Genomic DNA, 24,379 nt, shown 5'->3' with positions numbered 1-24,379 from the left:
AGTACTCTATGGAGTCTCATTATACATGGCAGAATCCGCTCCCCTCCTACACTTTTATCTTCCACACGACCACTATTTAGTGGCTTCATTACCCTCACTGGCAGGCTTAGCTTCCATGGAGCTTGACTGCTCAACAGAGCGTTCGTTGCCATCAGCCACAGACGCGGGGCTCTCAGGGGGGACGGAGTCCTCGGGTGCACTGCCAGTCTCTGGGTTCTGGCCCTGCACATCCGGGTGCGGGGGCGCGAGCTGGCCATCGACGATGGGGACATCGTGGGCATTCTGCAAAGGCTGACCAGGCTCATAGCGAGTCTCGAACTTCACCTTACCTTCTGCTCGGAGCGAGGCTACCAGGTTCTCGTCAAGAACTTTGCCGTTCTGGTCGCGGTACTCAACACGCGCCATGGACCCTTGGATCTTGGGCGCAGTGACGGCCGCTGGGTCCGATTCTTGGGCAGCCTCACCTGCAGGCTCAGGTGCAGGCTCTTGGGCCTGGACTGGCGGCGGTGGTGGTGGGGGTGGTGCTTGAGCTGCGGTTGTAGGGGCAGCCACAGGTGGCAGACTCGGCACGTACTGAGTGATGTACTGACTCAACTATTGGCATTTAAAAGTCCATGTTAGTTGTGGTCTCGTCGATTCGTTCAATGACCTCGCCGGGGAGGTCTCCATTCCGGAACACTTACGTCACTGTGGAAGGTGTTGCAGTCGAAATCCCAAGATCCGAGCAACTTCACCTGGTTGCAGGCATCCCTAGTCCATGGGTTGCCATACACAAGTGGGGCGTAGAGAGTGAACACAACAATGCTAAGACCCAGGAAGATTGTCATCAGAGTCTTGCCGATCAGAGGCTTCGACGCAAGGCCCAGGCTCTTGATGCGGTTTGTGAGGAAGTCAATTTCTTGGCAGAGGACCATAATGGCGAAGTAAAGGGCGGGGAGATAGTGGTGCAAGAAGAGCTGGCGCGCCATGAGGTAGAATGGGAAATAGTGGAAGAACCAGCCCAAAACGCTGGTACCAACCTCGTAGTCAAAGCGCTTGAACGAAGCGTGCTTGTAGTCACCACAGCTTCGCTGCCACCTAACAATGGAGAGAGCCTTGAAAACGAAATAGATTCCAATGGCCAGAGTGGTTGACCACCAAATAAGCGGGTTTCCGAGGAGGTAAATTTGGCGGTTGTCTTTGCCCCAGAAGTTGATGCCACGAAGGAGGGTAGGCCAGGAGGGCGGGCGAGAATCCCAGGCGTGGGACTCAACCAAGCCTGCGTTCGTAGTCCACATGACCTTCTGCAATTCCCAGAACTTTCCCAGGAAGCCGGGGTTCCGGTAGTTGACTCGCTCGGCGTCAGGGGCCATGGCGGGGTGCTGGTTGGACTCAATATACCAAACGCTATTGGGGAGAGTACCACCCTTTGCGCATGTCACTTCCTGCTGCTCCCATCCCCACTCCGGAAGCTTGACCTTGTGGGAGAACAGGACACAGCCGGTCATGACGTGCACCAGCTTGAACTTGGACTGGATAGTCCGCAGGCGTTTCTTAGACTCCGGAGTCTCGGACAAGGACTTAACAATCTCAACCCTCCATAAGTCGTTGGCATCACCAGGGAAGCCTTCGTATCCGTAGGCAGAGACCTCATACTGCCAGTCGGCCTCGGTCACCGGAGGGCGCTCGTCGTGCGAGTGAATTCTCCGGTGAGTGATCACATGGTAAAGTCTGATAGTCGAACCATCCTCAATGAAACCAGGAGCAGTTAGGTTGTCCCAGGCGAATGGGCCCTCGACCTCTCCATAGGATCCTAGAGGCTGGGTCGAGTTCTCCAAAATGAACACATTGTTTTCATCCTTGTGGGGGTAGAGCGTGATTTGCTGCTGCTTGCTACCTGTTGGGTACATGTGAGGGTGGGAGTGCAGGTAGCCACCCTGTGTGTTCAGATGACGGAGGCTGACTCGGGATCCGAATGAGACATCTGCGGGAACATCTTGCATAGACTTCGAATTCAAGGTTGCCTGGAATTCTGACGACATGAAGCCGTCACCTTCTCCGGGGTTGACCAAGCATGTAAAGTGAATGGCAAACATGGCAAGGTAGAAGCCTAGAGGAATAAAAATGAGACAGAAAACCCGGGAGAAGAAATGCTTGAGCCACAGACGCTATAACAATCCTACTGTTAGCATAAAACACAGCATTATCTGAATCTGGAAACACATACCGGTGTGACATTTTTAGCATCACCCAACAGTACCCACAACTGGAGAACCGTGAGAGATCCAACCCAAGCCATAGTGAAGAGACCAACCCACTTCACACTCAGGGTTGCGCCAAGAGAAAGACCGGTACACACCAGCCAGAACCACCACGGGCCGCGGAAGGCATAAGCCGGTCCCAGCTCTTGTTGGTTGGTGAAGCAGCTGAAGGCCAAAGCTGTCAGGGCGGTAAAGAAAATCAATGGGGAGTCGAGCAGAATCAGACGGGACTGGGTGACCAAAGCGTTGTCAAAGATAACAAGACCAGCACCTAGGAGCGAAGTCGAGGTTCGGCACCCGGTAACCTTGAGGGTGAGGAACATCAATGGGACAGTCAAAACACCCAGTATAGCTGGAAGCATGCGCATCGCCACGTAGGGCACACCAGGCTCCAAATAATCCTTTCCGATATCCTTGAAATCGAAGTTTCCGTCGAAACCAGCAAGCCAGCCAGCCAGCGTAAGCAGCAGTTTAGCTAGCGGGGGGTGCACATCCATGAAGAATTTTCCCTTGATGTATTTGGAAGCAAATCCACCGAAGCTGTTCGAGCGCAAATCATTAGTCTCTGTTCGTTTTTATTTCGATGTATAGCACAAGATTGGTGGGGAACGTACTGGACTTCATCGAAGACCACGCTGGTGGGCTGATAGATTCTGAATAGACGAACAGCCGTGGCTATCAGAGTCACCAGTACAATAAGCTTATAGTCCGAGCCGGGGAGTTTGAAGATATCATTGTTCTTCACACCATCCGAGGCATACGTCTTCTGAGGCACCGGCAAAGGCTTGCGGCTCTTGGGTTTAGGAGACCGACTAGGCGAGCGCCTACCACGGCTCTGCGGCCGTACGGCCAATGTGTCTTTCGCTTTCTGGCCCATATTGTTTCGAAACGACGTCAGAGGTTCAGGAGAATGGCGCGGGATTCGGAATGTCGAGGAGAGAAGATAGGAGATTTGCGTGTAGTTTGGTTATAGTTTAAAAATCGTTAATGAGAGGCTTCTCAAGGTTCAATGAACGAGTGGACGCTGTCGAAAGCTGCTTTCGACTTCGAGCTGTCAACCGTTCAATGGCTTCAGGCACCACACCAATTAATGATTGTGTAGCAATGAGGAAAAAGGCCCCATGACAGGGGGAAAAATAAGAGATTGAAGAAAAAAAAGCAGTTGAAGGGAGAGTAAGAAAGAAAAAGGACGTTGAAAAACAAGAATAGAAGTGAACGCAGATGGACGAAAGCGTGCAGTTCCGCCTTGAGGCCAGATCAACGGCGGCTGTGGAGGTCAACATGTGAGCCCCTTAGTTTTTAGCCCCTCGTATTGTGACGGTCTTTACGGTAGTGAGACTTAGAGTTAAAATTCTACACTTTTTTGATAACTATCCATATATAGGTATATCATTAGTGCTTTAGAGGTCAATTGGCTATATCCATGAACAAAAAAAGAAAGTAAACATTCCCTATTCTGGACTGCATTTCAGTGGAGAATGCAAAGTCACAGGAACATGGCCGCGCACGGGATACACCGCCACCATACTGCCACTGTCTGTGGCGGTGACCCAGAGTGTGGCTAGTGAAGCTAGTCAGCAAGTCCTAGATCGTCTGCGATTCTACTACCAAGACCCCCATTCCTTCATATTCTTGCCATTCACCATGGAGTCGTCAAATGGAAACACACCTCGCCCAGAGGCATCTGAGGGAGCTCTAAAGCCCCCAGAGGGCATGGTTCTTCCCCCCAAGGATATCCGAAAAGCCATCGAGACCACAGCAAGCTACGTCGTTCGCCATAAAGGTACTTTTGAAGACCGTATCCGCCAGAAGGAAAAGAGCAACTACAAATTCTCCTTCCTGACCCCTGGAGACGCCTACGAGCCCTACTATCAATGGTACACAGCCGAGTACAAGGCAGGCCGAGTAGCAGGACCAGGAGGGCGAGCTGGCGAGACTGTCGCCGCCGCGGTACCCGAAAAGCCCAAGGGGCCACCTGAACCGTCCCCGTTCCACTTTTCGGCACGCATGCCTATTATCAATGCACAGGATTTGGACGTGGTCAAACACACGGCACTATTTGTCGCAAAGCGGGGGAAGTCATTCATGACCGCACTGTCGCAGCGCGAGGCCAGAAATTTCCAATTCGACTTCTTACGCCCACAACATAGTCTCTATCAATTCTTCACACGATTGGTCGACCAATACACTATTCTGCTTCGCGCCGAAGGAATCGACGAGGCGACTACAGCCACGAAAAGAATCGCAGAATTGGAACAAAATGCAAAGAACAAATTCCACGTCATGGAGCGTGCTAAGCAGCGCGCAGAATGGGTGAAATACCAACGGAAACAGAAGCAAGAGAAGGAGGAGCAAAGCGAACAGGAGCGCATTGAGTACGCCCAGATTGACTGGCACGACTTCGTCGTGGTCGAAACCGTCGAGTTCACCGAGGAGGACGACCACGCGGACTTGCCACCTCCAACCTCCGCCAATGACCTGCAGTCCGCCTCCCTCGAACAAAGAGCGGCACTTTCCCTCAGCACACGACGCATCGAGGAAGCGATGCCCACCGGCCTCGACGAACCCGTCTACTACAACGCCTACCCAGTCCAACCCGCCCCCGCACCCATGCACACCCCCCAACCCCCAGTCTCGGCCTACCCAGCAGGCCCCTACCCACCCGCAGCAGGCCAGTTTACCAACCCAGAAGAGGACCAGCGCATCCGCGAGCGAACCCAAGCGCGCGACCAAGCGGCCGCCGCTCAGGCAGCAGCCCAAGCCGGCCCGGGCCAACAGCCAATGCGCATCCGATCAGACTACGTGCCCCGAGCCCAGGCGCGCCGTCAACAAGTCCAGATGGCAATCTGCCCTTACTGCAGCCAGAAAGTTCCCTCCAACGAGCTGGACGAGCACATCCGTATCGAGCTGCTCGATCCGCGCTGGAAAGAACAGCGTGCAAAGGCCGAAGCCCGCAGTGCCACTACCAACCTTTCCACCGTCGACGTGGTCAACAACCTCAAGCGTCTTGCAAGCCAGCGCAGCGATGTCTTCGACCCTTCTCCCCTCGAGTCGGAGGAGGAAACTCGCCGCAAGCGACTGGCTATGGGTATCGATGGCTCGGCTGGTCCCCAACACCCGAATGCTGCCGCGCAGAATCCCAACCCTCAGAGTATGAATATCGAAGACCAGCTCAGGCATATTCATCAGCTTGCCAAGAAATGATATCCCCCCCCCCCCCCCCCCATCTACATGAAGTTCAGACTGGATGTTCTCGTTCCAAAATTGAGGTTTCGCGGGGTTTTTCTATTTCGAACGTATCTGTTCTGCCATTTGTGGAGTTTGGGAGGGATGAAATCTGGATGATGAGCTTCTTTTTTTCTATTTGTGTACAATAGCCCTCTTTTACTCTAACCTCACGAAACATCTTGTCTGGTCTATGCTTCTTTTCGTCGTCTTTATTATTTAAGTCTCTCTATATAGCGTACGAAGTAGTGCTGATCCTTTGGACATTGGTGGCTAACATGTGTTACTTACATCTTCTACGGTATATGATCCAAGAACATATGTTGTCTATGTATGTATGTATGCAATTTGATTCAAATTCATCTATCATTTGTCACGATATTCCACCACCAACGGGGCCCGGGACCAGTATCGCCGCAAGTCAAAAGGGGAAACAAAAAAAGGGGAAGAAAGAACAGAAACAGTGAAAATCCATAATACCACACCTGGTCCAAATGTCCGCCGAAAAAGAAAGGGACAAGGGAAAAAAAAGAAAACACATTATTATGTATACATGGTCGAAAGTGAAAAGGTTGATAATAATACAACAGGCCATGCCGCTGAAAGTGAAACAAAAAGGATACCCAAAAAGCCAGAACCAATGAGGAACATCATCAAGATGTAACCCAATGAATGATTAAAGGTAGAGGTGGAGATAGAAACAGAAACAGAAGCAGCATCTCCAAAAGGCAGGTCTATATCAATGACCGGATGAAGTTGAAGAGAATTAAGTAACTGAAGAAAGAATGCAATGCCAAAGGGTGGGGGAAGACATTGGGCGGATCATAAAATGTTGGGTAAACCGTGTAGTCGTTTCACTCGTATTGATCGCTTGTAATCAACCGAGGTTAAGAGTTGCTCAAACCATTAGGTTTGGCGATGTTTGTGTCTGTATCTGTCTCTCGACTCTGAATGATCGAGGGCTCGTTGAGGATGGGTTCCACGGCACTGGGTTGAGCGATATCCGTGTGTGTGTCTGGACTATGAGCGATTGAGGGCTCGTCGAGGACAGGTGCCGTGGAATTGGTAGCCACGTCGGCGCTAGCTTCTTCATAAACGCTTGCTGCTGAATCGATAGAAACTCGCTTTCGTTCCGAGCCGCTCAAGGAAGCACCATCGTCCCTATCATAGATAGAACTTTGAGGTCGAGGGAGATCAGGGTGGGTTATGTGATCAGTAGAGGATTCTGTGATTGGTGTTTCCGGTGCGCGATGATCCGCCGCTGGAGATACTTTCTCCACCCTGGGCTCGAGGTAAGTAACGTCCACGGGATGGAGATACTGGTCATCATCGTCTTCGGGGGCGTCAGGATTAAATTCTGTGCTGGCCAGCTCCGCCTCTGGTTCGCTTGGGCGATTCCACAATGGAACGATGCCTCCTCCGACACGGGACCAGAACATCCTCTCTCTGAGGCGGATGGTCTCATCCCAGATTTCCTTTTCTTCTTCGGTATCGCCAGCCCGAAGATGTCCATCAAGGATGAGACGCAAGTAACCAGTGAACTCGCAACACGAGCGCACTCTCTCTAAGCAGAGAATACAAAGCGAGTACCTTTGAGCGGTCTCGCTATCTGACGTTCGGAAACGATGGGTTCTCTCGTTAGGCGTGCCGGGTCTGCGTTCACCACAAACAGAGCAGGGGAAATCGAATTTCTTGGCTGCTGGGGGCATTGGCTCCACAACAAGACTTCCCTCGCAGATACTACTTAGAACGGTGCGCCGAGTCAACCATGAGATCCCCGGCGCTAGATCTAGTCTCAGTGTAGGTTCAATATCCTCCATGAGCACCCGCTTGTAGAAGCGAGTTTCCTTCAAGGAAAAATTCGATCCCGTTGTGGAAGACGTGCTCCCATTGGGGGAATGGGTAAACCCTTTGGTGGGTGATGAGTTCGACGATGGAGATCCTCCACTAGCAAAGCTTGCCAGACCCATCACGTTCAGGCCTCCATATGACCCACTAGCAGCACGGCTAGGAGGTTTGGAACTTCGAGAGAGTACCAGCAGATCGCGGAAATCCTCATAAGCTTGCAAATCTGTCCGGCATACCATGCGGAGGAGCTGCGGGAAGTTGGAGGAAGGGCCTGGAGTGAACTCCTCGGGGCTGTCAATCAATATAGGAACGGGTTCAAGGTCGGTCTCTTGGGTACTAGATCCTTGCGCTTGTGAGAGCTCATCCGGGGATGATGGAGTAGCAGTGGCACGGCTTTCGATGTCGTCTTTGTGAAGATTCATCGCTTGCATGACGGACTTGAGCTCGGCAAGCTGGTCCTGGTGCGATGCCAGGAGCAACTCGGTGTCTTTGACTTGTGAACGTAACTGCTCATTCTTCTTCTCCACTGCCTCCCGTTCAATCTTAGCTGCAGCCACCATCTAAAGTAGCGTTAGAATTGAATTTGTGTTGCACTTATTGCAGGAGATTACCGACCTTATTTGCTTCTTCAAAAAGAGCCGCAGTAAGAGTTTCCACTTCCTGCTCAATATTCTTCCTGCCCTTCTCGGCAGCGAGACGCTGCGTTGTTTCTTCCGCTAACGCATCCCGTAATTGCGAAATTTCGCGATCAGAGTCGACCTTTTTGATATAGACTTTATTATCAAAGTCTCGCCGATACTTCTCATTCTGGAACTCCAGAGCTTGAATCTTGCCCTGGGCTAGCTCTAGCTCTTGCCGGGTAGCAACCAGGCTGTCATCGAGGTCTGTTTGGTTGTTGATGGCCTGGATCAATTTCACCGACAATGCTGCTACTTCGTTACTCAAATCGGGGTGGTGAGACGATGACGTCGAATGTGAGACCTCCGACCCGACCATCAATCGCGGGTCTTGCAAGGTGCTGAAACTGCTTTCATCGAATTCGGGGGGTTTTGTTCCATTGGAAGAAACGATGTCGGAGAGATTGGTAGTAGACTTCGCTTTGACGACGGTTCGGTCAGGAGATAAGGACCGGTGCTCGGAGAGTGACCTCTTGTGGGCGTTGCGCGGAATCATGTTGGATGGGGAGAAGAAGCTATGATGGGTGGTTTGAAAGGCAATTAGACTGCCCCACCTAAAGTGTCAATAATTGAAGTCCCAAAAAGGACATCTTTGATGGAGACTTACTCGGCCATGATGAGTGACGTAGAAGGCGTTCGGGGGGTAAGGGCAAGAGAGGATTCGCTCGTCACCAGATCAAGACCAAGATCACGTCCAGAAAAGCTCCGGTAGACAAATTGCTCTCCACGCCATTCACAGCCAAGAGGTAAATGTTAGAATAGAAAGGGCGCGCGTGCGCGGTCGAGTAGGTCCACGGGGTACGTAATAAGCTTAAAGATAGTGGAATCCGGATTTGGAATTGGTGAGAGTCGGATTGCCGTAGACACAACAGAAATGAATGCGCTGAAAGTGAAGAGAAGGATTGAATCGCCACAAACAGGTCTGATCGGAGATATCAGTCTGTTGAGGGTGTCAAGGAAGTCAGGGTTGCAGCGGCGAGGATGAATCGAGGCTTAGTCACCCGGATATGAATGGATTAGGCACGGACTATTGAAGGATCGACTGCGCTATGCACTTGTAAGAAGGAGCTGAAGATTTTAATCGTATGAGATGTTGAATATGGGGTTTTTTTTTTCAAAGGGGAACGACCAATGTGAGGGGACAAATTCAGCATTGCCACCCGGAGACGGAACGGGGACACCCCGGGCGCTTCTGATAACCCTCTCGGGGAAATAGTTTGGAGCTAAACCTGAAGCTATCGATAATTAATTTACTTTTTGAGATTTGCCCCTCAAAAGGCGCAGTATTTCGTACATTCGTGATGGATCTACTCCGTAAGATACCGTGCTTTTAGTGGCTGCCTACGTGATAGGCGCCTAAGTACGGAGTACGGAGTACAGGTTAAGGTCTTATCACGCAAAACATGCAATGACAATGCGAATATAGTAAAATACTACTTAGCCCTAGAGGCCAAGGCCAATTACATAAATTGATTAACACATGATTTATATGCATAGGTGTACAAAGGTTGAAATGTAGTTCCACGTGTAATTCCCCCGCAGGCACTTGGTCGCTCGTACTACTAGTGCGGATACGAGACTTAACTCCGAGGAGGGGAATGGCATTTAATATAGAAGAGTATGGTGTTAACATTATATAGTGACTATTTATCTATCTCTTACCTATTTCTATCTCCTATTATTTGACAATTTTCTAGGATTTTAATTGTCTTTTGTAGAAGGTGAGGATGGCTTCATACAAAATATATAGCATAGTTAAATATATATAGCAACAATTATCATTTCCAAGACAATTGGATAATTCAATTCCTAATAGTACCTACATACATGTACATACTCTACCAAGTACATCGTTGTATACATATTCATACATATGTAGTTCAAAACTACCCCGGAATCAAGTATGGTCGTTACACCCCTCCGTACTCAGGCGAGCCCAAGTGGGGTTCACCAATTTAATCCTCGACTCTTCAACATTTGAACAACCAAAGCCCCTCACTCTATTTGAATATCCACAATGGCGGACGCAGAGCTAGAAGAGGTCAGTCCCACAGCCATATTATGAAAGGTTTATGCCTTTTGATTCTAGTACTAAGAGAGGAAATAGATCCGACGAGCTCGTCTCGCGCAACTCCAGCAACAAGGACCCCGCGGAGGTGGTCCAGGCGGCCAGGATGGTGGCGAGCAGGCACAGCAGAGGAGGTAAGGGTTGGAACAAGTCGCAAGAATATACTGTATGCTAACGAACGCAACCAGACAAGCAGAGGGTAGGTCTCAAGATCCTAACGTTTCATCAGTCCACCGATTCGCATTCGATGGACTATAAGCAACGTCCTTATATCGCCGCATTTCTAACCCATCTTTGATTTATCTTAGCCGAACAACGCGCTTCGATCCTGCAACAAATCCTCGACCCCGACGCTGCCGATCGCCTGGGCCGTATCCGCCTCGTTAAGGAATCGCGCGCAACAGATATCGAGAACCGTCTCATCATGCTCGCCCAGTCTGGACAGTTACGGGCAAAGGTAACCGAGACACAGCTCAAGGAGTTGTTGGGGGCTGTCGCGGAGAACCAGCGCAAAGAGGAGGAGGAGCACAAGATCGTTATCTCTCGCCGCAAAGGTGGGTGGGATGACGATGATGATCTCTTGGACCTGTAAGGGTCGCATAAAATTTGATTTATGATCACTTGAGCCCATGGCCCTTTTGTTTATTGCATTCGGATACCTCTGTTGCTATCCGCTCGTGGCCCACTGGGAAAATCTACTCCAGGCGTTATGGTCCTTCTTTCTTTTACACTATTTGCAGTTGGGTTGAAATTGAGGGCAATCAGCCTCGCATCTGCGCATATGCGCCTCGGTGATATGGTTTACAACGATCCAATAATCATACATCTCTCCCTATATTCGAGATCCATCGCAACCCAGCTCAGTTCGAAGCCTGTTGCTGTCTCTCCTTTTCCCGCTTCTGCTGCTGCCTAATCATCTTCCGAATCTCTCTGAGATCCGGCGGACGCTCAATATTCAGCTCGGCTCTAAGCTCGTCCACATCTTTCTCCAACACCTCCTCCCAATAAACATTGATAAGCTCCTTACTCCCCAGCCCACTGCGAATAGCCCACGGGAGATGTAACGAGAGGAACCGCTCTTTCTCAGCGGGCTTCATCCTCACAAAGGCGAATAGACTCAGCCCCGTCATGGGCAGAAGTGTGTTTAGGAACTCCAGCGCCTTGAGGGCCAGCTCGCCCTCCACAAAAATCGGTAGACCCGTCACTGCGTGGTAGAAGTCATGGCACTCGCGGTATCGCTGCATGACATATGCACATTCTTCATTGTCGATGTACTGGACATTATCTCGGGTGTCAGGAGACACACCCTCACGATCTAGCCATTTAGCGTATGCCCGGCCGACGGAGTTCTCGGGGAGCGTGCGGAGATGCGCCATTTTGAGGGTTTCGGAAGTGATGCGGGGGCGATCACGGAGAATGCGGCGCCCTGTTGGGTCTGAGAGCATGGCATCACGGAGTCGGTATATGAAAAATGGTGTCGCGGTGGCTTCGCCCAAGGCCGCAATGAGATCTATATAGTACCATGTTAGATCGTGATCCGAGATCTTATACTGGCTCTGTAGGAAATTATATTCACGCACCCGCTCTTCTAGGGTTGATAAGGGATCCAATTGCCGAGCCTAAGGCCAGAGCCCCGCGTTCGATAGTAGTCAATGGGACATGGCCGGGATAGTTTGGTGGTGGGCGGTTCAGAACGGAAAAGGGCCGTAGAGTGCTTGCAGCTGATATATTTGGACTGGCAGCCAAGGCTCGAAGCTCAATTGCTCCACGCCTCCCGAGTACCGACATTATGAATCCCAAAGCCAGAGGAACTTGTGCATGGTCTGGGAACGAAAGCTGAGGTGAAAGAAGAAGTGGTATGATTATCAGATCGGCAGGGACAGCATAAGTGGCTGTTGTGCCCTGCCGTAGATCATGATAACGCCGTTTATCGCCGATAACCTGCATCTGCTCCACATTGTAGAGTGAATTTCAGACACACATCGACGCGTTTGAAGACTACCAAACATTTCTTTTAGGCTTTTTTTGACTTCAGAAAACAAGATATAATAGAACAGGCCCATCTGAAGGTGTGTTTTAACAAATATATATCTCTCCAACTCAATCCCCATCTCGTAGTATATACTGACTGGAGCAAGCTTCTCAAAGTCTGCCAAGAAGCACAAAAACCATACGATATGAAGCCAGAATGGTGGCCCGGGGAAGAGCATGAGGCCTTCACAGAATGGGCAACCTCCAATGGCATAAACACCAACTCGGTGACCCCAGCCCGGTTCCAAGGACGTGGGCTAGGAATGATGGCTACCCGGAACATCAAAGTATGAATCCTCAAATCTATGTATACTCCTCATTTGTATATTTACTCACCAAGTATCTATTCAGAAAGGAGAGATTGTCCTCCAAGTGCCGACACAGTTGATGCTAAGGGTTGAAGATATCCCTTCCTCCCTTATTGAAAAACTCCCAGAAGACATTGCTGTACACGCACTTTTGGCGGCATATCTCACGCACGGTGCACCGTATGAACTGTCAAAATACGAGCTATGGCAAAAGTCTTGGCCCAGCCGCAAAGACTTCGAAGACAGCATGCCTATCCTCTGGCCAACCGCACTGGGAGGACCGCAGTTGCCCAGCAGCAAAGAGGACGCTTCGACGGACTCGAAGCAGCCAAGTCTTCTCCCCACATCAATTTCAGGGCTCTGGAATACGCTAAACCCAAGCCCAAAGACGAGGAAATACAGCTCAGACTACCAGAACATTCTTTCGCAGCAGGCTCAGCGCTTGCGCAAAGCATGGACGGACGTCATCTCTGCCTTTCCGGATACCAACTGGGAGAAATTCTCATACCACTGGCTGATTGTGAATACGAGGAGCTTCTATTGGATTGGGGAGGGACAGGAAACGCCAGAAGACCCCAACGATGCGATGGGGCTGGTGCCTTTTGCTGATTACTTCAATCATGCGGATGTTGCTGTACGTGCTTTGTCTGAGTTTCATGTTATATTGACCGAGCTAACACATGGAAATAGCGGGATGTCAAATTTGATGAGAATACATACGAATTTCGCGCCACGAAAGATTATGAGGAGGGCGAGGAAGTGTACATGAACTACGGCAGTCATCCGAATGATACTTTACTAGCAGAATGTGAGAAAGCGTTGTTATCTTCTTCTTTTCGACATGCTGACTTTGTCCCCTTCCATTCTATAGATGGCTTCTTCCTTGATGTGAATGAAGCAGATTCGATCTATCTCGACGATATCGTTTTTCGGGACATCCATTCCACCGAACAGCAAGAGGAGTTGTGGTTGAATCAGTATTATGGGTATGTGGTTTGATTTGATATTTTACATGACAATGCGCATTTTGCACGCGATATATATACAGTTATCCACTGACACAGCGCTAGTAACTACCAAGTCACTCCCCATGGACCCTGTTACCGCACAGAGGTCGCTGCATGTCTGAGTTATATGAAGGAGGAGGATTGGCGGAACCATGTTCTTGAAGGCCAATCACAGGGCTTGGATGAGAGTCGATCTGAGGCCACCATCAAAAGGTGGATTCTGATATATGCCGCAGAGGCAGATGCAACTATAGCGGCGCTGCAGAAGGCCATGGAACTCAACACCACGGTTCAAGCACATCGTTCAAAAGCAGAGATGCTGCTGAGACGGTGGAGGCAGATCAAGGATCTCTGCGATCATGCGGCCAAAAATGTCTCTGTATAGAGATTATCCGCAAAAATTTAGATTATTGTTAACCATTTGACCTGCTCACACACAGAGAGATATGACTAGGAGCCAAGGCAGAGTAAGTATTCGACAGAGTAGAAGGTAGTCCAGAGCTGTTTAGACGGGAGGTTCATTGGTAGAGATGACATTGTCGAGGTCGAGGGGAATCGCGCCAGCCTCTCGGCTCCGATGCGTAGCCGCTTTGGCAGCGACCAAATGCTTGATCATGTAGTTGAGTGCGCATTTGATACCCAGTTCTTCACCACGACGCACAATCCATCCGTTGAAGTATTCAATCTCTGTCAATCTCCGCTGGTTGATATCTTGCTGCATTGAACTGTGGTTCTTGGCCGTGTTGCTTGCGATGTTCACGACCAAACGACGCAGGCGTTCTGGAGAGAAGCGGTCTTCGATGCCCGGGATACCTTGGAGTTCAGGAAGAGCACAGATCACGGCGGAGATCTCAAAAAGTAGCAGCCGCATGACACGGGTGAAGCTGAACGAGTAGAGGATTTCGCCATTGGTACAGTCGCTCAGTGCAGTCAGGGGATTAATGACGCAGTTCACTGCCAATTTCTCAAGTTGATATTGCAACAGACCCGCTGGTGTGTCAGCCACGGCGACCAAGGGTGGAGTGAGAGTCAACAGGCGAAGAAGATATTTTGTGGACGGCGCCCACGTATGGTCAGCTTCCGGTGTTGTGGGAGGGATATTGGGATCTCCAACCGGGCTGAAGATTGTGGTCCCAACGCCCAAATGCGAAATCTTGAACGAGTCGTTCCTACCCAGACCATGGCTGAAGACCGTTTGGATGTAATGTGGTCGATTGTTGGGATCGGGGAAAACATTTTGATTGATAGAGTCGAGTACGCCCATGCCATTATGGACAAGACAAATGGTTGAGTCTTTGGTCAGGCGATGACTAATATCTTTAATGGCAAGTTCCGTGTGATGCGCCTTGGTGCAAATAATCAGGCACTCGATGGGACCATTATCTGGTGGAGACTCGGAATTGAACGACGAGGGCCGGTTGTCAACAGGCGGCATTGTGTACCATCTACCTTCTTCATCCACTGTTTCAACGTCAAATCCCGTTCTGACATCGTCAAGGCCATGGGTGCTGACAGAAATTTGTCCCCTTTTTCGAACAAAGGCTTGGTAGAGATAGTCATTGTGTAGGCAGATTGTGATTGGCGGCGGTGACCGTCTCGTGGCTAAAGAATGGGCAAAGAAGCAACCTAGATTGCCCATTCCGAGGATATGCACTCGTCCTGACAGAGGGGCATTGCTATCATGGTTGACCTCATGCAACTCTTCCTTCCATGTTGAGATAAATCGTGTGCTTGGCCCGCCATAGACTTGGAACCGGGAGCGAAAACATGTACCAAGAATGCCAGTTCGCCACAAAGAGCGGGGCCGAAATGTCGACTGCATTCTGAGAGCGTTGAGGAAAAGCTCCCCGGTATATCCGACTGAGTTGCAAGTATGTGTTTGGCGATGGGAGGAGGTCAGAATGACAGGGTTGGTGAAGTATCGATCTTTATGTCATGGGTATTCGCAAATAGGTAAGAGCCCGGCGACTGGTGTGTCCACCAAGGCCTATTTTTAAGCAATCAAGCAATTGTTGGATATGCGTGTGTTCTCGGCGATCTCAGTTGCGCAGATGATAATCGGTCCAGAATCCACACCGCCCGCCGTTACCGCCCGAGTTGAACCCGTCTTATTTTTTTCTTAGATCAAGCAATTTCTCATCTACACCACATCTCACCGCCATGGATCCAACAGATCTACTACCGCTGCTTGAGCAGCTGGATGACAATGTCGATGATTTGGAGGGTGTTCTCCAGCCTCTTTTGGCCAGCACACTCCTCAAAAACTCGAACAAATTGCCTGTTATGGACAAAGCAAAACTTCACGTGTTGATCACCTACACACTAGAATCACTAATATTCTGTACGTCATACTGCAGGCTTCCAAACTTTGTTTATACTAATGAAATTGGACAGCTTATCTGCGGCTTCATGGCGTGGATGCGAAGCAGCACCCGGTGTTCCGGGAACTGACCCGTGTGAAGCAGTACTTTGAAAAGATCAAGGCACTGGAGACCGAGCCTGAGGAACGCCCTATGACTCTTGATAAGGCAGCTGCGGGCAGATTTATCAAACATGGCCTTGTAAGTGTTGACTTATTCAATTGTATTATAATGGCCACTGACCAAGTTTATACAGGCTGGCAATGATAAGTATGACTTGGAACGGGCAGAAAAGCAGGCCAAAGAGCGAGCCCGTGCTGAGTTCAAAGCAACCATGCTCGCCCGCAAGAGCATGGAGGCCTCGAAAGCGCAATCCAGTAACGATTCTGACGATGATGATTCTGAAGGGGGCGTGGACATTGCAACAGCAGCAGAGCCCCAGATTGACACAAATCACCCCGGAAAGACCGAGAAGGATAGCAAAAAGAAATCCAAGGGAGAGCACAAATCAGAAAACAGCAAGTCAAAGAAAGAGAGGAAAACCAACAAGGCGACACTGAAAGAAGAGAAGAAGGAGCGCCGGCTGAAGAAGGAGGACTCCCGAAAGGCCCGCAAGGCCCAATGATTGCACTGCGCCTCAATTTTGGTGGAAACTAAGTACGGACTGCCTTGCGCATCGAATACCAAGGACGGACTGCCGGGCGGTCTCAAAACATAGCATTGGCTATGCGTCATCATTACCAGAACCTCTGTCGACACAACATGCATTGTCGAATCTAATCATCGCTGTGCCAAACCTGTCCGGCCATGAGCTTCCATTTATATGGATGCCTCGGCCATCTCGAGACCACGATGAGTGGCTCTATGTACTACTATGTATGTACGAGACTTGGATGTCTCCATGAATCAAGATACCCTTCCGCAATGGGAACTACAACTAGCTCTTCGATACATTCTATGCGCAAGCTAGTAGATAAAACTGGCTGCTTCTTTCCATGACATAATTCGCGCACATCTATTCTATTGCTTTTAATAGCACATGCTAGTAATTCCCGTGGTAAACCCGTTCCTGACTCCGCGCCGGGCAGCCGGCACCGTAATGTCCGATCCACGTGACAGTCATCCACCAATCAGCGTCCAGGAATCTCCAAGGTTTGCATCGGAGTTTGCCTCAGTGGCCGAACTTACTCATCTTCTAGCTTCTTCTTTCTCCACTAACTAGAACTTATACTTATCTCAACTTGCATATCCTCACCTCCCTTTTACATTCGTCCAAACAAACCCACACACAACCATCAAAATGCCTCGTCAACAACGCCGTGCCGCTCCCACCCCTGCGCGCAGCGCTCCCAGCCGTCCTACCGCCGCTCCTGCTCGGCCCGCGGCTGCTCCCTCGCACCAGCAGTCGCAGCCTCACTCGACCGCTGCTCAACCCCCACAGGCCCAGCAGGCTCCTCCTATGCAGCAGCAGAGTGCCGGCCCTGGACTCTTCGGCCAGATGGCCTCGACCGCAGCGTAAGTTGCAATCCCGGCTTCGTGTTGCCTTCCCCGATAAAATCCGGGGTTAGGATCGACTTTTCCCGAAATATGTGCTAACAGTAATTTCGATCCAGTGGTGTTGCCGTCGGCTCTTCCATCGGCCACGCCATCGGTGGCTTCTTCGGTGGTGGCTCCAGCGCCCCCGCTGAGGCCCAGCAGGCTCCCCCTGCCCAGGCCCAGGCTATGGACAACGGCCTCTACCAGAGCAACGCTTCCCAGACCTCGTACGAGAACCCCGCCTGTGAGGTTGATGTTCGCAACTTCCGCACTTGCATGGATGAGAACCAGGGTAACCTGGGCATTTGCGGTTGGTACCTTGATCAGCTGGTATGTTTACACTTGTTTTATTTCCCCCTGCTTTTTAAATATTGTACTAATGTCCCGCAGAAAGCTTGCCAGGCTGCCGCTAAGCCCTACTAAGGGTTTGGTACCAATTTGACCCTTCGTGGTCAGAAAGACAGATACCATTTTTTTTTAGTAATAAGTGATGGGGTTTATGGGCTTGATTGTTCATAGCCAATCTTTTGCATAGCCATTTCCATATCCCCTCTTTGTACTTTATACCATCTCTCCTCGATAAAGGAATCAATGCTTGACTACCGAATCAAGAATTCGAATGCATGAATTTAACGAATTTCCTACATCTGTAGTTATCTGATGGTGATTTGGACTAATGCCTGTATTAAATCCAAATGGGATTAAAATGGGCACTCAGTAACTTCGTGGACAAGGTCACTTATTATGACTGCCAACTTTACAGTAATCAAAAAGCCAAAAAAAATAGTTAGTGTCATAGTACAGAGCGTTGTAGGTTAATCCGTCCGATCCATGAACGCCATAGATAAATAATGCAAGAACACCAAAGCAAGCTTGAAATACCGCTAGGACTTATTTATCCTTGTCATCTTGGTTCTTCCGTGGCTCGAAGTTCAACTAAGAAATGTGTTAGCCAAACCTGAACAAATATCCTCACTTAGCGTCACCTACCTGGTTCCCATTGTAAAGCTGACTATTCCCACGTCCATCTTGCTGATCTCTCAGCGTCCGAATATTGGGTCCTGTGGTCCTAGGACGTTGAGAATTGCTAGTAGCGGGAGAGGGCGAAGGGGTGGATGCACCGCTTGCTGGTGCGGTGGAGCCATACCCAAGGAATGAGCCCACAAGGCCTGTTGCGGTGCTGGCAGCAGAAGAGGCCAAGTTGTAGACGGCAGAGATACCACGAACAGGCAAGCTACCCGCTGCCGAATAGGCCTCCGTGTATGTTGATACAGGGACCATGACCAGATTCGCGGTGGAACCGAGGCCTAAGTCTCGGAGAGTTTGCGATTCCTGGGCGACGGAAAGAGTTTCACTGGGGAGGGGGGTTAAGATATGTTTCAGGTTATAGGGTCGGTTGTCGTCTTCCATCTTCTGATCAAGCCAAGCCCGTACATCATTTCGGATGGTCTGAGTGGGTGTAAAGCTGGATCGGACGGAGCTTCCATCAAACAGGCGCACTTGTAGCCGGTACTCGGTTGGAGGTCCTCGAGGGACTATAGGTTTTGGCTCTTGGAGTTCGCTCTTTACAACACCCTTGTCAGTGGGCTTCTTAGACCCCATCGGTGCTTTGCCTTTAATGTCTTTATGGCTGATTTCTTTCGATGATAAGTGCTTCTGAGATGTAGAGCCCGCTGCCTTTGCAGGTTCTGCAGCTTTCTTGGGTATTTGCTCATTCTGTGATCGTTTCTTGGTCGCAATTCCGCTTGCTTGGTTTGCGGATTTGCTGGCATTGGATGGCGCCTCAGGCTGGGGTTGGGGCGTGACTGACCCCGGCGTGTTATTAGTTGAAGCGGTAGGAGTGTCATTGCTTGGTAGTTGCTGCGAAGGACTAGGTGTCTGTTCATTTTCCAAAGCTGCAATCAATCGACTGCGGAAGTCATCTTTCGAGATATCTGGCCCGATGTATTCCTTCAGCGTGCCGTTCCTGGAACGAAGTCAGCAAACCAACACTGAGTTGCCCACAGGCGTTGAACAGTTAAGCGTACTTGATAAGAATGACAGTCGGAAATTTTGAAATCGGACAAAAAGGGGCCAGGAATCCAGCTTCCTGTGACCCCGCTGTCAAGCGCAATACAACTGCTTTGGCATTGAGTGCTTGTGCAACCTGCATGGAGTCAGATACAGTCAGACATTCAATTGTAGCGAGTGGACGTACCTCATCATCACCAAAGTAAGCATCTTCCCATTGAGAGCTCAACTCCTCGTCATCTATATGTTCAAGTCCCAAGATCAGCGACATGTCATTCCATGCGGGGAGAAGCTAGCGACCTCTAACAAAGCAAGTAACTGCTTTGGCATCTCTCACTGCAGCAGCAATGCCCTCCTGAAGGGATCCGTTGTAGAAAAGTGTCATGATCGCATTCCAGTAAAGACTTAGAGAACATGAGAAGGCCGGTGCGGAGAGACAAGTATAGATTGGAGTAGCGTGGGCGGTCACGGTAACCCCCGATCCCGAAATTCCAACTGCCGTCGCATTTGCAGCAAGAAACTCCAACTCGTACATCGTCCAAAGCTCAACTCATTCTTCACATTTTCTAAACCGTCAACATGCGGCCGATCTTTTCTGCTTTGCAGAAGACATCCGCGAGGGTCTGGACACCGCCGACTTGGGCTATTCGGAGCCCTCGTGTACCATCGAAGATCGATTCCATCTGCGCCAAATTCCGCCTACAACAATTCCGCCATATCTCGCAATCGCGTCAGCTGGCTGAGGGTCTGAATATCGTGGACCATCCGGCGAGACTTGTCCGGGTTAATAAGAAACATGGACCTGGTCTGATCATTTTGGGTGCGTTAATGTCTAATGCTACATATTCTCGAGAATACTATATTTCAACGGCTAAGGGATAATTACTAACGTATTATTCTACACATATATAGCTCTGATTCCTATCATCTCATTTATCCTGGGAACATGGCAGGTACAGCGCCTGGACTGGAAAACCAAACTGATGGCCAAATTCGAGGACCGTCTCGTGAAGCCTCCTCTGCCACTGCCGCCCCGAATCGACCCGGATGCCATTTCAGAGTTCGACTACCGCCGCGTGTACGCTACCGGCCGTCTCCGCCATGACAAGGAAATGCTGGTTGGACCCCGCATGAACGAAGGAGAGGACGGGTTTATCGTGGTGACTCCCCTCGAGCGAGAGGGACAGAGTACCGTACTTGTGAACCGGGGTTGGATCTCAAGGAAGCTGAAGGACCAAAAAGACCGGCCTTTGGGTGTACTGGATGAAGAGGTGACTGTGGAGGGTTTGCTACGAGAGCCATGGAAGAAGAACATGTTTACGCCGGACAACAAGCCGGAGGAGGGGAAGTTCTACTTTCCCGATATCAATCAGATGGCGGAGAAGAGCGGGAGCCAGCCTGTTTGGATTGAGCAGACAATGGGTAAGGAGGCTAGATTGAACTATCTTGCTAATGCATGGCTAATGATGATTTGTGTTTCCAGTGCCTGACCTCCTCGAATCATATGATCGCGAGGCCAAGGGTATCCCGATTGGCCGCGCCGCAGAGGTGAATTTGAGAAACAACCATTCTCAATACATCTTCACCTGGTAAGTTGGATCCGTTGCATGCTTTTCCTTCCCACTCGAGATTGTCGCTCATACTTTACAGGTATGGCCTATCTTTGGCCACGACCATCATGATGTGGATGGTTATTCGGAAGAACCCCAACGAGGCACTGCGCCGAGTTCGCCAAAACCGAAACTGGTAGTCGGTAGTGGGATTCCAGCTTTACCTTTGCATAATTCATTGGCGTTAAAAGGCGTTACTTTTCATGGAGGATTTTGTTCTGGACATTCATGGAGGCATGGCCAATCTCATGTCTTGCTGAAGTTCTTTGGGTAAATGCTTCTGGGCGAGGGAAAACACTGTCGTTGAGTTGTTGATATGGCGTTGTCTGGAACAAGTCAGCAGTTATTCCTATAAGATGGTTGGCTTCCAAGGAAACTGACCTTCTCAGCAATGTGGTGACATCGCTCTCATCAATGGTCTTCCGTCCTGCATGCTTTGAATATGCAGCCAAATCTTGGCTTGCTTGCTCAAAGTACCAAGAGGACGCCTGTTCGATCGCGGCCAGCGTGGCTTTGTTGATTTTTGCCTTTGGTCCAGCCCCCGAACGCGCGAAGCGAGTCGCCAGCTTTTTTACCACACCTGCAGGCAAGTTCGGGACAGGAATTCCGTGTCGTGAAATTTTCTTTTGCTTGCCCTGGGCTGGGATAGCTTCATCTCGCAATCCACCTCCAACGATCCCAGGGCTCACACTGAGTGATGCTGCGGGCGGGAAGTCGAGTCCGAAACCAAAATCAGCTCCAGCATCGTCATCATCATCGTCTGATGGAGCCGGGGGTGCCTCTGCGGTGGACAGTTCGAAATCCTCCATATCGTTCATGTCTCCGCCAGTGGGATATTCGAGCGGAGCAGCGGCAGGAGATGGAAAGTTGAGGTCAAAATGGAAGCGGCCCAGGTCTTCCGTCTCTCCCCTATTTGTGATATTAGCATTTGTAACATAGACAATCCAACTCTTGTATACCCACCCTCTATCAAAGTCGCCCCCACTCATCATTGTATCCTCTGCCTCATCATCCTCACCCACAATACCAGTCTCATCTGCATCATCGCTCTCTAATCGTGTCTCGTCGAAATCTCCGCTGATTCTGCCAGTAGCTCGGCTCATCATTGATAACCGATCCCGGTCTCTAATGCTAGCGTCGCGAGGGTATTCGACAGACTGATAAGTCATATCCATATCCTCTGCAAAGGCGAGAGACATCCTCGGGGGGTGTATTTCAGGACTCGCTTCTTCGCCTTCTTCCTCGGACTCCTGAATAGGCAGAGATAACCGTGGCCGCTCGATTTCCGGCTCATTATCAAGCTGTTCAAATTCATCAATTGGCTCTTCGATAGGCTCCGGCTTCTCCTGCGGCGAGGAGCGGATAGGTTGAGATACAGGAGCGAGTGCTAATACCGGCCCAAAATAATCAGTTTAATTCTTCATGTCGAACGGTACAAGGTGAGGCTCTTACCTCTGCCCAGGTTTCTGAGAATATCGAATGTGGTCTCCCGCTGCATTCGTCCGCTTTTTCGGCGATCCCGACCAGGGGTATTCGCCGCTCGTTGTTGCCGGGCACGAAGTCCGTATGGTGTTGCTGGCGCAGCTACGCCTCGAGCGCGTGGTGTGTATCGAGAGGCGGACCGCTGAGTGCCCGGGGTGGCTGCAGTAACAAGTCGACTTGGTGTAAGAGGGTAGCGTGTATGGATAGGTAGGCGTTGTAGCTACATATAGACGATACGGTCAGCAATTTTCCAAACTCCCAAAAGGAAATGGGTAGCACGCACTCCGGTCAGTGTTGTATCCCCAGACGGGGTAGTAGTTCCAAATGGTGACCGACGGCCACGCGCATTTGGGGTAGAAGTAGACATGGCTTGGTTTTTTTCTGCAAGAGAAGTGCAGCTATATCATGTAATATATATCAGACCACATATGTGATCACCACAGCAATAAATTCCCAGATCAACTGGGCGAACAGTGAATCACAAGATTGACGTTCATGTTTGTCTGTCGCGTCTAGAAACAACAATTGCGGGCCAGTGCATGATTGGCCCGTGCTTATCGATAAGATTGGCTGAATCAGCCGGCTTTTTTTTTTGCGCAATGAAGTCTTCTCGATGCAATTTGCATTTACTAATTGAAGCTTAAAATACTCGGAAGGTTTTTTTTTTGCCAAGTTCATACTGGCTATCGTCACAATGGCCGACACAAACGCCCCCAAAGGACTTTCCAATAAGCTCCAAAACAAGCGCAAGAGACAAGCCGACGAGGCTGCTCCCAAGCAAGAAAAGCCCGAGGCAGGCACACCCGCAGAAGGATCAAGCAAGAAGAAGCAGAAGAAGAACAAAAACAAAAAGAAGCAGGCTGAACATGAGGAGAGTCAGTCAACGCGCAAAGACGGCATTGACGAGTCCATTGGCAAGATGGACGGCCGGTTGTTGGGCGATTACTTTGCGCAAAAAGCCAAAAGACATGATAAGGAGCTCTCTGCTGTTGAACTGAGTGATCTTTCGGTTCCAGGTATCTATAATTCTATTGTCCTGTCAGCCAAGGCCGAGGGGTGTTCTAGACATTAACACATCTATAGATTCCGCATTCCTCGATACCTCTTCCTTCACCTCCACCCGCAAGCTGGAGCAACTTCCCGAATTCCTCAAGTCGTTCAGTCCCAAGGGCTCCGACCTATCAAAGTCATCCGAGAAGAACGGCACCCCTCATACACTAGTCATTTCGGGTGCTGCACTGCGAGCCGCTGATGTTGTACGGTAAGTGGGCAGCTTTCAATATTTTCTGTGGTATAATTCGAAGCTGGGGCTGACAATTGATGTTAATAGGGCACTGCGCTCTTTCCAAACCAAGGATAGCATTGTAGGCAAGCTGTTCGCGAAGCACATCAAGCTGGAGGAAGCGAAGCAGTTCCTTCAGCGTGCCCGGTCTGGTATTGGGGCTGGTACCCCAACCAGAATCTCTGATTTGATCGAGTCTGGTGAGTTTGCTCGGTTGCTATCTACAGATAGCTCTACTTGCTCGTGTATGCAGATGCTGATAATTGATCTTCTAGGAACTCTCAACCTGTCGGAGCTGGAGCGCATTGTCATTGATGGATCACACGTTGACCAGAAGCAACGAGGCATCTTTGACATGAAGGACACGCATATGCCGCTGTTGAAGCTGCTTACTCGGCCGGAACTGCATGAGCGCTATGGGGTGAAGAAGGGTGTGAAGATCTTGGTGTTCTGATCTAATACGCTGATCATGAACTTTTATACTGGTATATTATTCGAGTACATGCAAAATTGAATGGATGTATTCATACAATAGTTTAGCGTGGTCCATACTAAGTAATAAATTGCGAACTATAAAAATCAAGGGCTTATCGGGAAGCCTATCTTCACCGCCTCCCGAGAACGGCAAAAATTAAATTTCACTTTTCTCTCCGCCCGACTTTTTTTTTGGAGCTTGAGTCTCGTTGCGCTGCAAA

At 50.0% G+C, this 24,379-nt stretch overlaps 13 protein-coding genes across 13 annotated transcripts; 7 read left to right on the top strand and 6 right to left on the bottom strand.

Moving 5' to 3' along the window:
- Positions 1-72: 72 nt before the first annotated feature.
- Positions 73-3,117, bottom strand: pmt1 (protein mannosyltransferase 1; the record flags this gene model as incomplete). Its single annotated transcript, XM_040959048.2, has 4 exons — positions 73-594; positions 684-2,147; positions 2,207-2,780; positions 2,855-3,117. The coding sequence occupies 4 exons, from the start codon at positions 3,115-3,117 to the stop codon at positions 73-75; spliced, it is 2,823 nt and encodes a 940-aa protein (XP_040810606.1).
- A 767-nt stretch (positions 3,118-3,884) lies between these two features.
- On the top strand, positions 3,885-5,444 carry N7455_008439 (SURP domain-containing protein; the record flags this gene model as incomplete). The annotated part of the gene is made up of 1 exon (XM_040959019.2): positions 3,885-5,444. The coding sequence occupies one exon, from the start codon at positions 3,885-3,887 to the stop codon at positions 5,442-5,444; it is 1,560 nt and encodes a 519-aa protein (XP_040810491.1).
- A 908-nt stretch (positions 5,445-6,352) lies between these two features.
- N7455_008438 (guanine nucleotide exchange factor SEC2) lies at positions 6,353-8,605 on the bottom strand (the record flags this gene model as incomplete). Its single annotated transcript, XM_065605878.1, has 3 exons — positions 6,353-7,873; positions 7,929-8,535; positions 8,598-8,605. 3 exons carry the CDS (start codon positions 8,603-8,605, stop codon positions 6,353-6,355), a joined length of 2,136 nt encoding a protein of 711 aa, XP_065460827.1.
- A 1,402-nt stretch (positions 8,606-10,007) lies between these two features.
- N7455_008437 (DNA-binding protein) lies at positions 10,008-10,650 on the top strand (the record flags this gene model as incomplete). The annotated part of the gene is made up of 4 exons (XM_040959060.1): positions 10,008-10,031; positions 10,098-10,192; positions 10,247-10,257; positions 10,367-10,650. The coding sequence occupies 4 exons, from the start codon at positions 10,008-10,010 to the stop codon at positions 10,648-10,650; spliced, it is 414 nt and encodes a 137-aa protein (XP_040810531.1).
- A 268-nt stretch (positions 10,651-10,918) lies between these two features.
- On the bottom strand, positions 10,919-11,880 carry coq4 (ubiquinone biosynthesis protein COQ4; the record flags this gene model as incomplete). The annotated part of the gene is made up of 2 exons (XM_040959069.2): positions 11,639-11,880; positions 10,919-11,568 (listed from the first exon to the last, which is right to left on the bottom strand). Exons 1-2 carry the CDS (start codon positions 11,844-11,846, stop codon positions 10,919-10,921), a joined length of 858 nt encoding a protein of 285 aa, XP_040810506.1. The 5' UTR covers positions 11,847-11,880.
- Positions 11,881-12,235: 355 nt separating this feature from the next.
- N7455_008435 (uncharacterized protein) lies at positions 12,236-13,796 on the top strand (the record flags this gene model as incomplete). Its single annotated transcript, XM_040959028.2, has 5 exons — positions 12,236-12,376; positions 12,441-13,031; positions 13,088-13,205; positions 13,269-13,383; positions 13,468-13,796. The coding sequence occupies 5 exons, from the start codon at positions 12,236-12,238 to the stop codon at positions 13,787-13,789; spliced, it is 1,287 nt and encodes a 428-aa protein (XP_040810540.2). The 3' UTR covers positions 13,790-13,796.
- Positions 13,797-13,909: 113 nt separating this feature from the next.
- N7455_008434 (ketopantoate reductase family protein) lies at positions 13,910-15,226 on the bottom strand (the record flags this gene model as incomplete). The annotated part of the gene is made up of 1 exon (XM_040959051.2): positions 13,910-15,226. One exon carries the CDS (start codon positions 15,224-15,226, stop codon positions 13,910-13,912), a length of 1,317 nt encoding a protein of 438 aa, XP_040810560.2.
- A 338-nt stretch (positions 15,227-15,564) lies between these two features.
- On the top strand, positions 15,565-16,389 carry N7455_008433 (Sas10/Utp3/C1D family protein; the record flags this gene model as incomplete). Its single annotated transcript, XM_040958946.2, has 3 exons — positions 15,565-15,745; positions 15,799-15,965; positions 16,021-16,389. 3 exons carry the CDS (start codon positions 15,565-15,567, stop codon positions 16,387-16,389), a joined length of 717 nt encoding a protein of 238 aa, XP_040810555.2.
- A 675-nt stretch (positions 16,390-17,064) lies between these two features.
- On the top strand, positions 17,065-17,723 carry N7455_008432 (coiled-coil-helix-coiled-coil-helix domain-containing protein; the record flags this gene model as incomplete). Its single annotated transcript, XM_040958973.1, has 3 exons — positions 17,065-17,279; positions 17,378-17,630; positions 17,691-17,723. 3 exons carry the CDS (start codon positions 17,065-17,067, stop codon positions 17,721-17,723), a joined length of 501 nt encoding a protein of 166 aa, XP_040810608.1.
- Positions 17,724-18,100: 377 nt separating this feature from the next.
- On the bottom strand, positions 18,101-19,724 carry N7455_008431 (UBX domain-containing protein). Its single transcript, XM_040959044.2, has 5 exons — positions 19,611-19,724; positions 19,498-19,550; positions 19,328-19,446; positions 18,291-19,266; positions 18,101-18,236 (listed from the first exon to the last, which is right to left on the bottom strand). Exons 1-5 carry the CDS (start codon positions 19,693-19,695, stop codon positions 18,192-18,194), a joined length of 1,278 nt encoding a protein of 425 aa, XP_040810550.2. The 5' UTR covers positions 19,696-19,724; the 3' UTR covers positions 18,101-18,191.
- A 165-nt stretch (positions 19,725-19,889) lies between these two features.
- N7455_008430 (cytochrome oxidase assembly protein SHY1) lies at positions 19,890-21,060 on the top strand (the record flags this gene model as incomplete). Its single annotated transcript, XM_040959031.2, has 4 exons — positions 19,890-20,130; positions 20,223-20,732; positions 20,794-20,899; positions 20,961-21,060. The coding sequence occupies 4 exons, from the start codon at positions 19,890-19,892 to the stop codon at positions 21,058-21,060; spliced, it is 957 nt and encodes a 318-aa protein (XP_040810563.2).
- Positions 21,061-21,114: 54 nt separating this feature from the next.
- Positions 21,115-22,769, bottom strand: N7455_008429 (uncharacterized protein; the record flags this gene model as incomplete). Its single annotated transcript, XM_065605877.1, has 4 exons — positions 21,115-21,829; positions 21,884-22,307; positions 22,373-22,622; positions 22,686-22,769. 4 exons carry the CDS (start codon positions 22,767-22,769, stop codon positions 21,115-21,117), a joined length of 1,473 nt encoding a protein of 490 aa, XP_065460826.1.
- Positions 22,770-23,096: 327 nt separating this feature from the next.
- N7455_008428 (uncharacterized protein) lies at positions 23,097-24,138 on the top strand (the record flags this gene model as incomplete). The annotated part of the gene is made up of 4 exons (XM_040958991.2): positions 23,097-23,418; positions 23,486-23,663; positions 23,733-23,884; positions 23,960-24,138. 4 exons carry the CDS (start codon positions 23,097-23,099, stop codon positions 24,136-24,138), a joined length of 831 nt encoding a protein of 276 aa, XP_040810592.1.
- Positions 24,139-24,379: the final 241 nt, after the last annotated feature.

The sequence above is a fragment of the Penicillium solitum genome (genome assembly GCF_028829755.1).
Source record: "Penicillium solitum strain IBT 25940 chromosome Unknown utg000005l_segment0_segment0, whole genome shotgun sequence".
Taxonomy (NCBI): Eukaryota; Fungi; Ascomycota; class Eurotiomycetes; order Eurotiales; family Aspergillaceae; genus Penicillium; species Penicillium solitum.
Note: the sequence above shows the minus strand (reverse complement) of the source record. Positions and strands in the feature narration are given on the sequence as shown.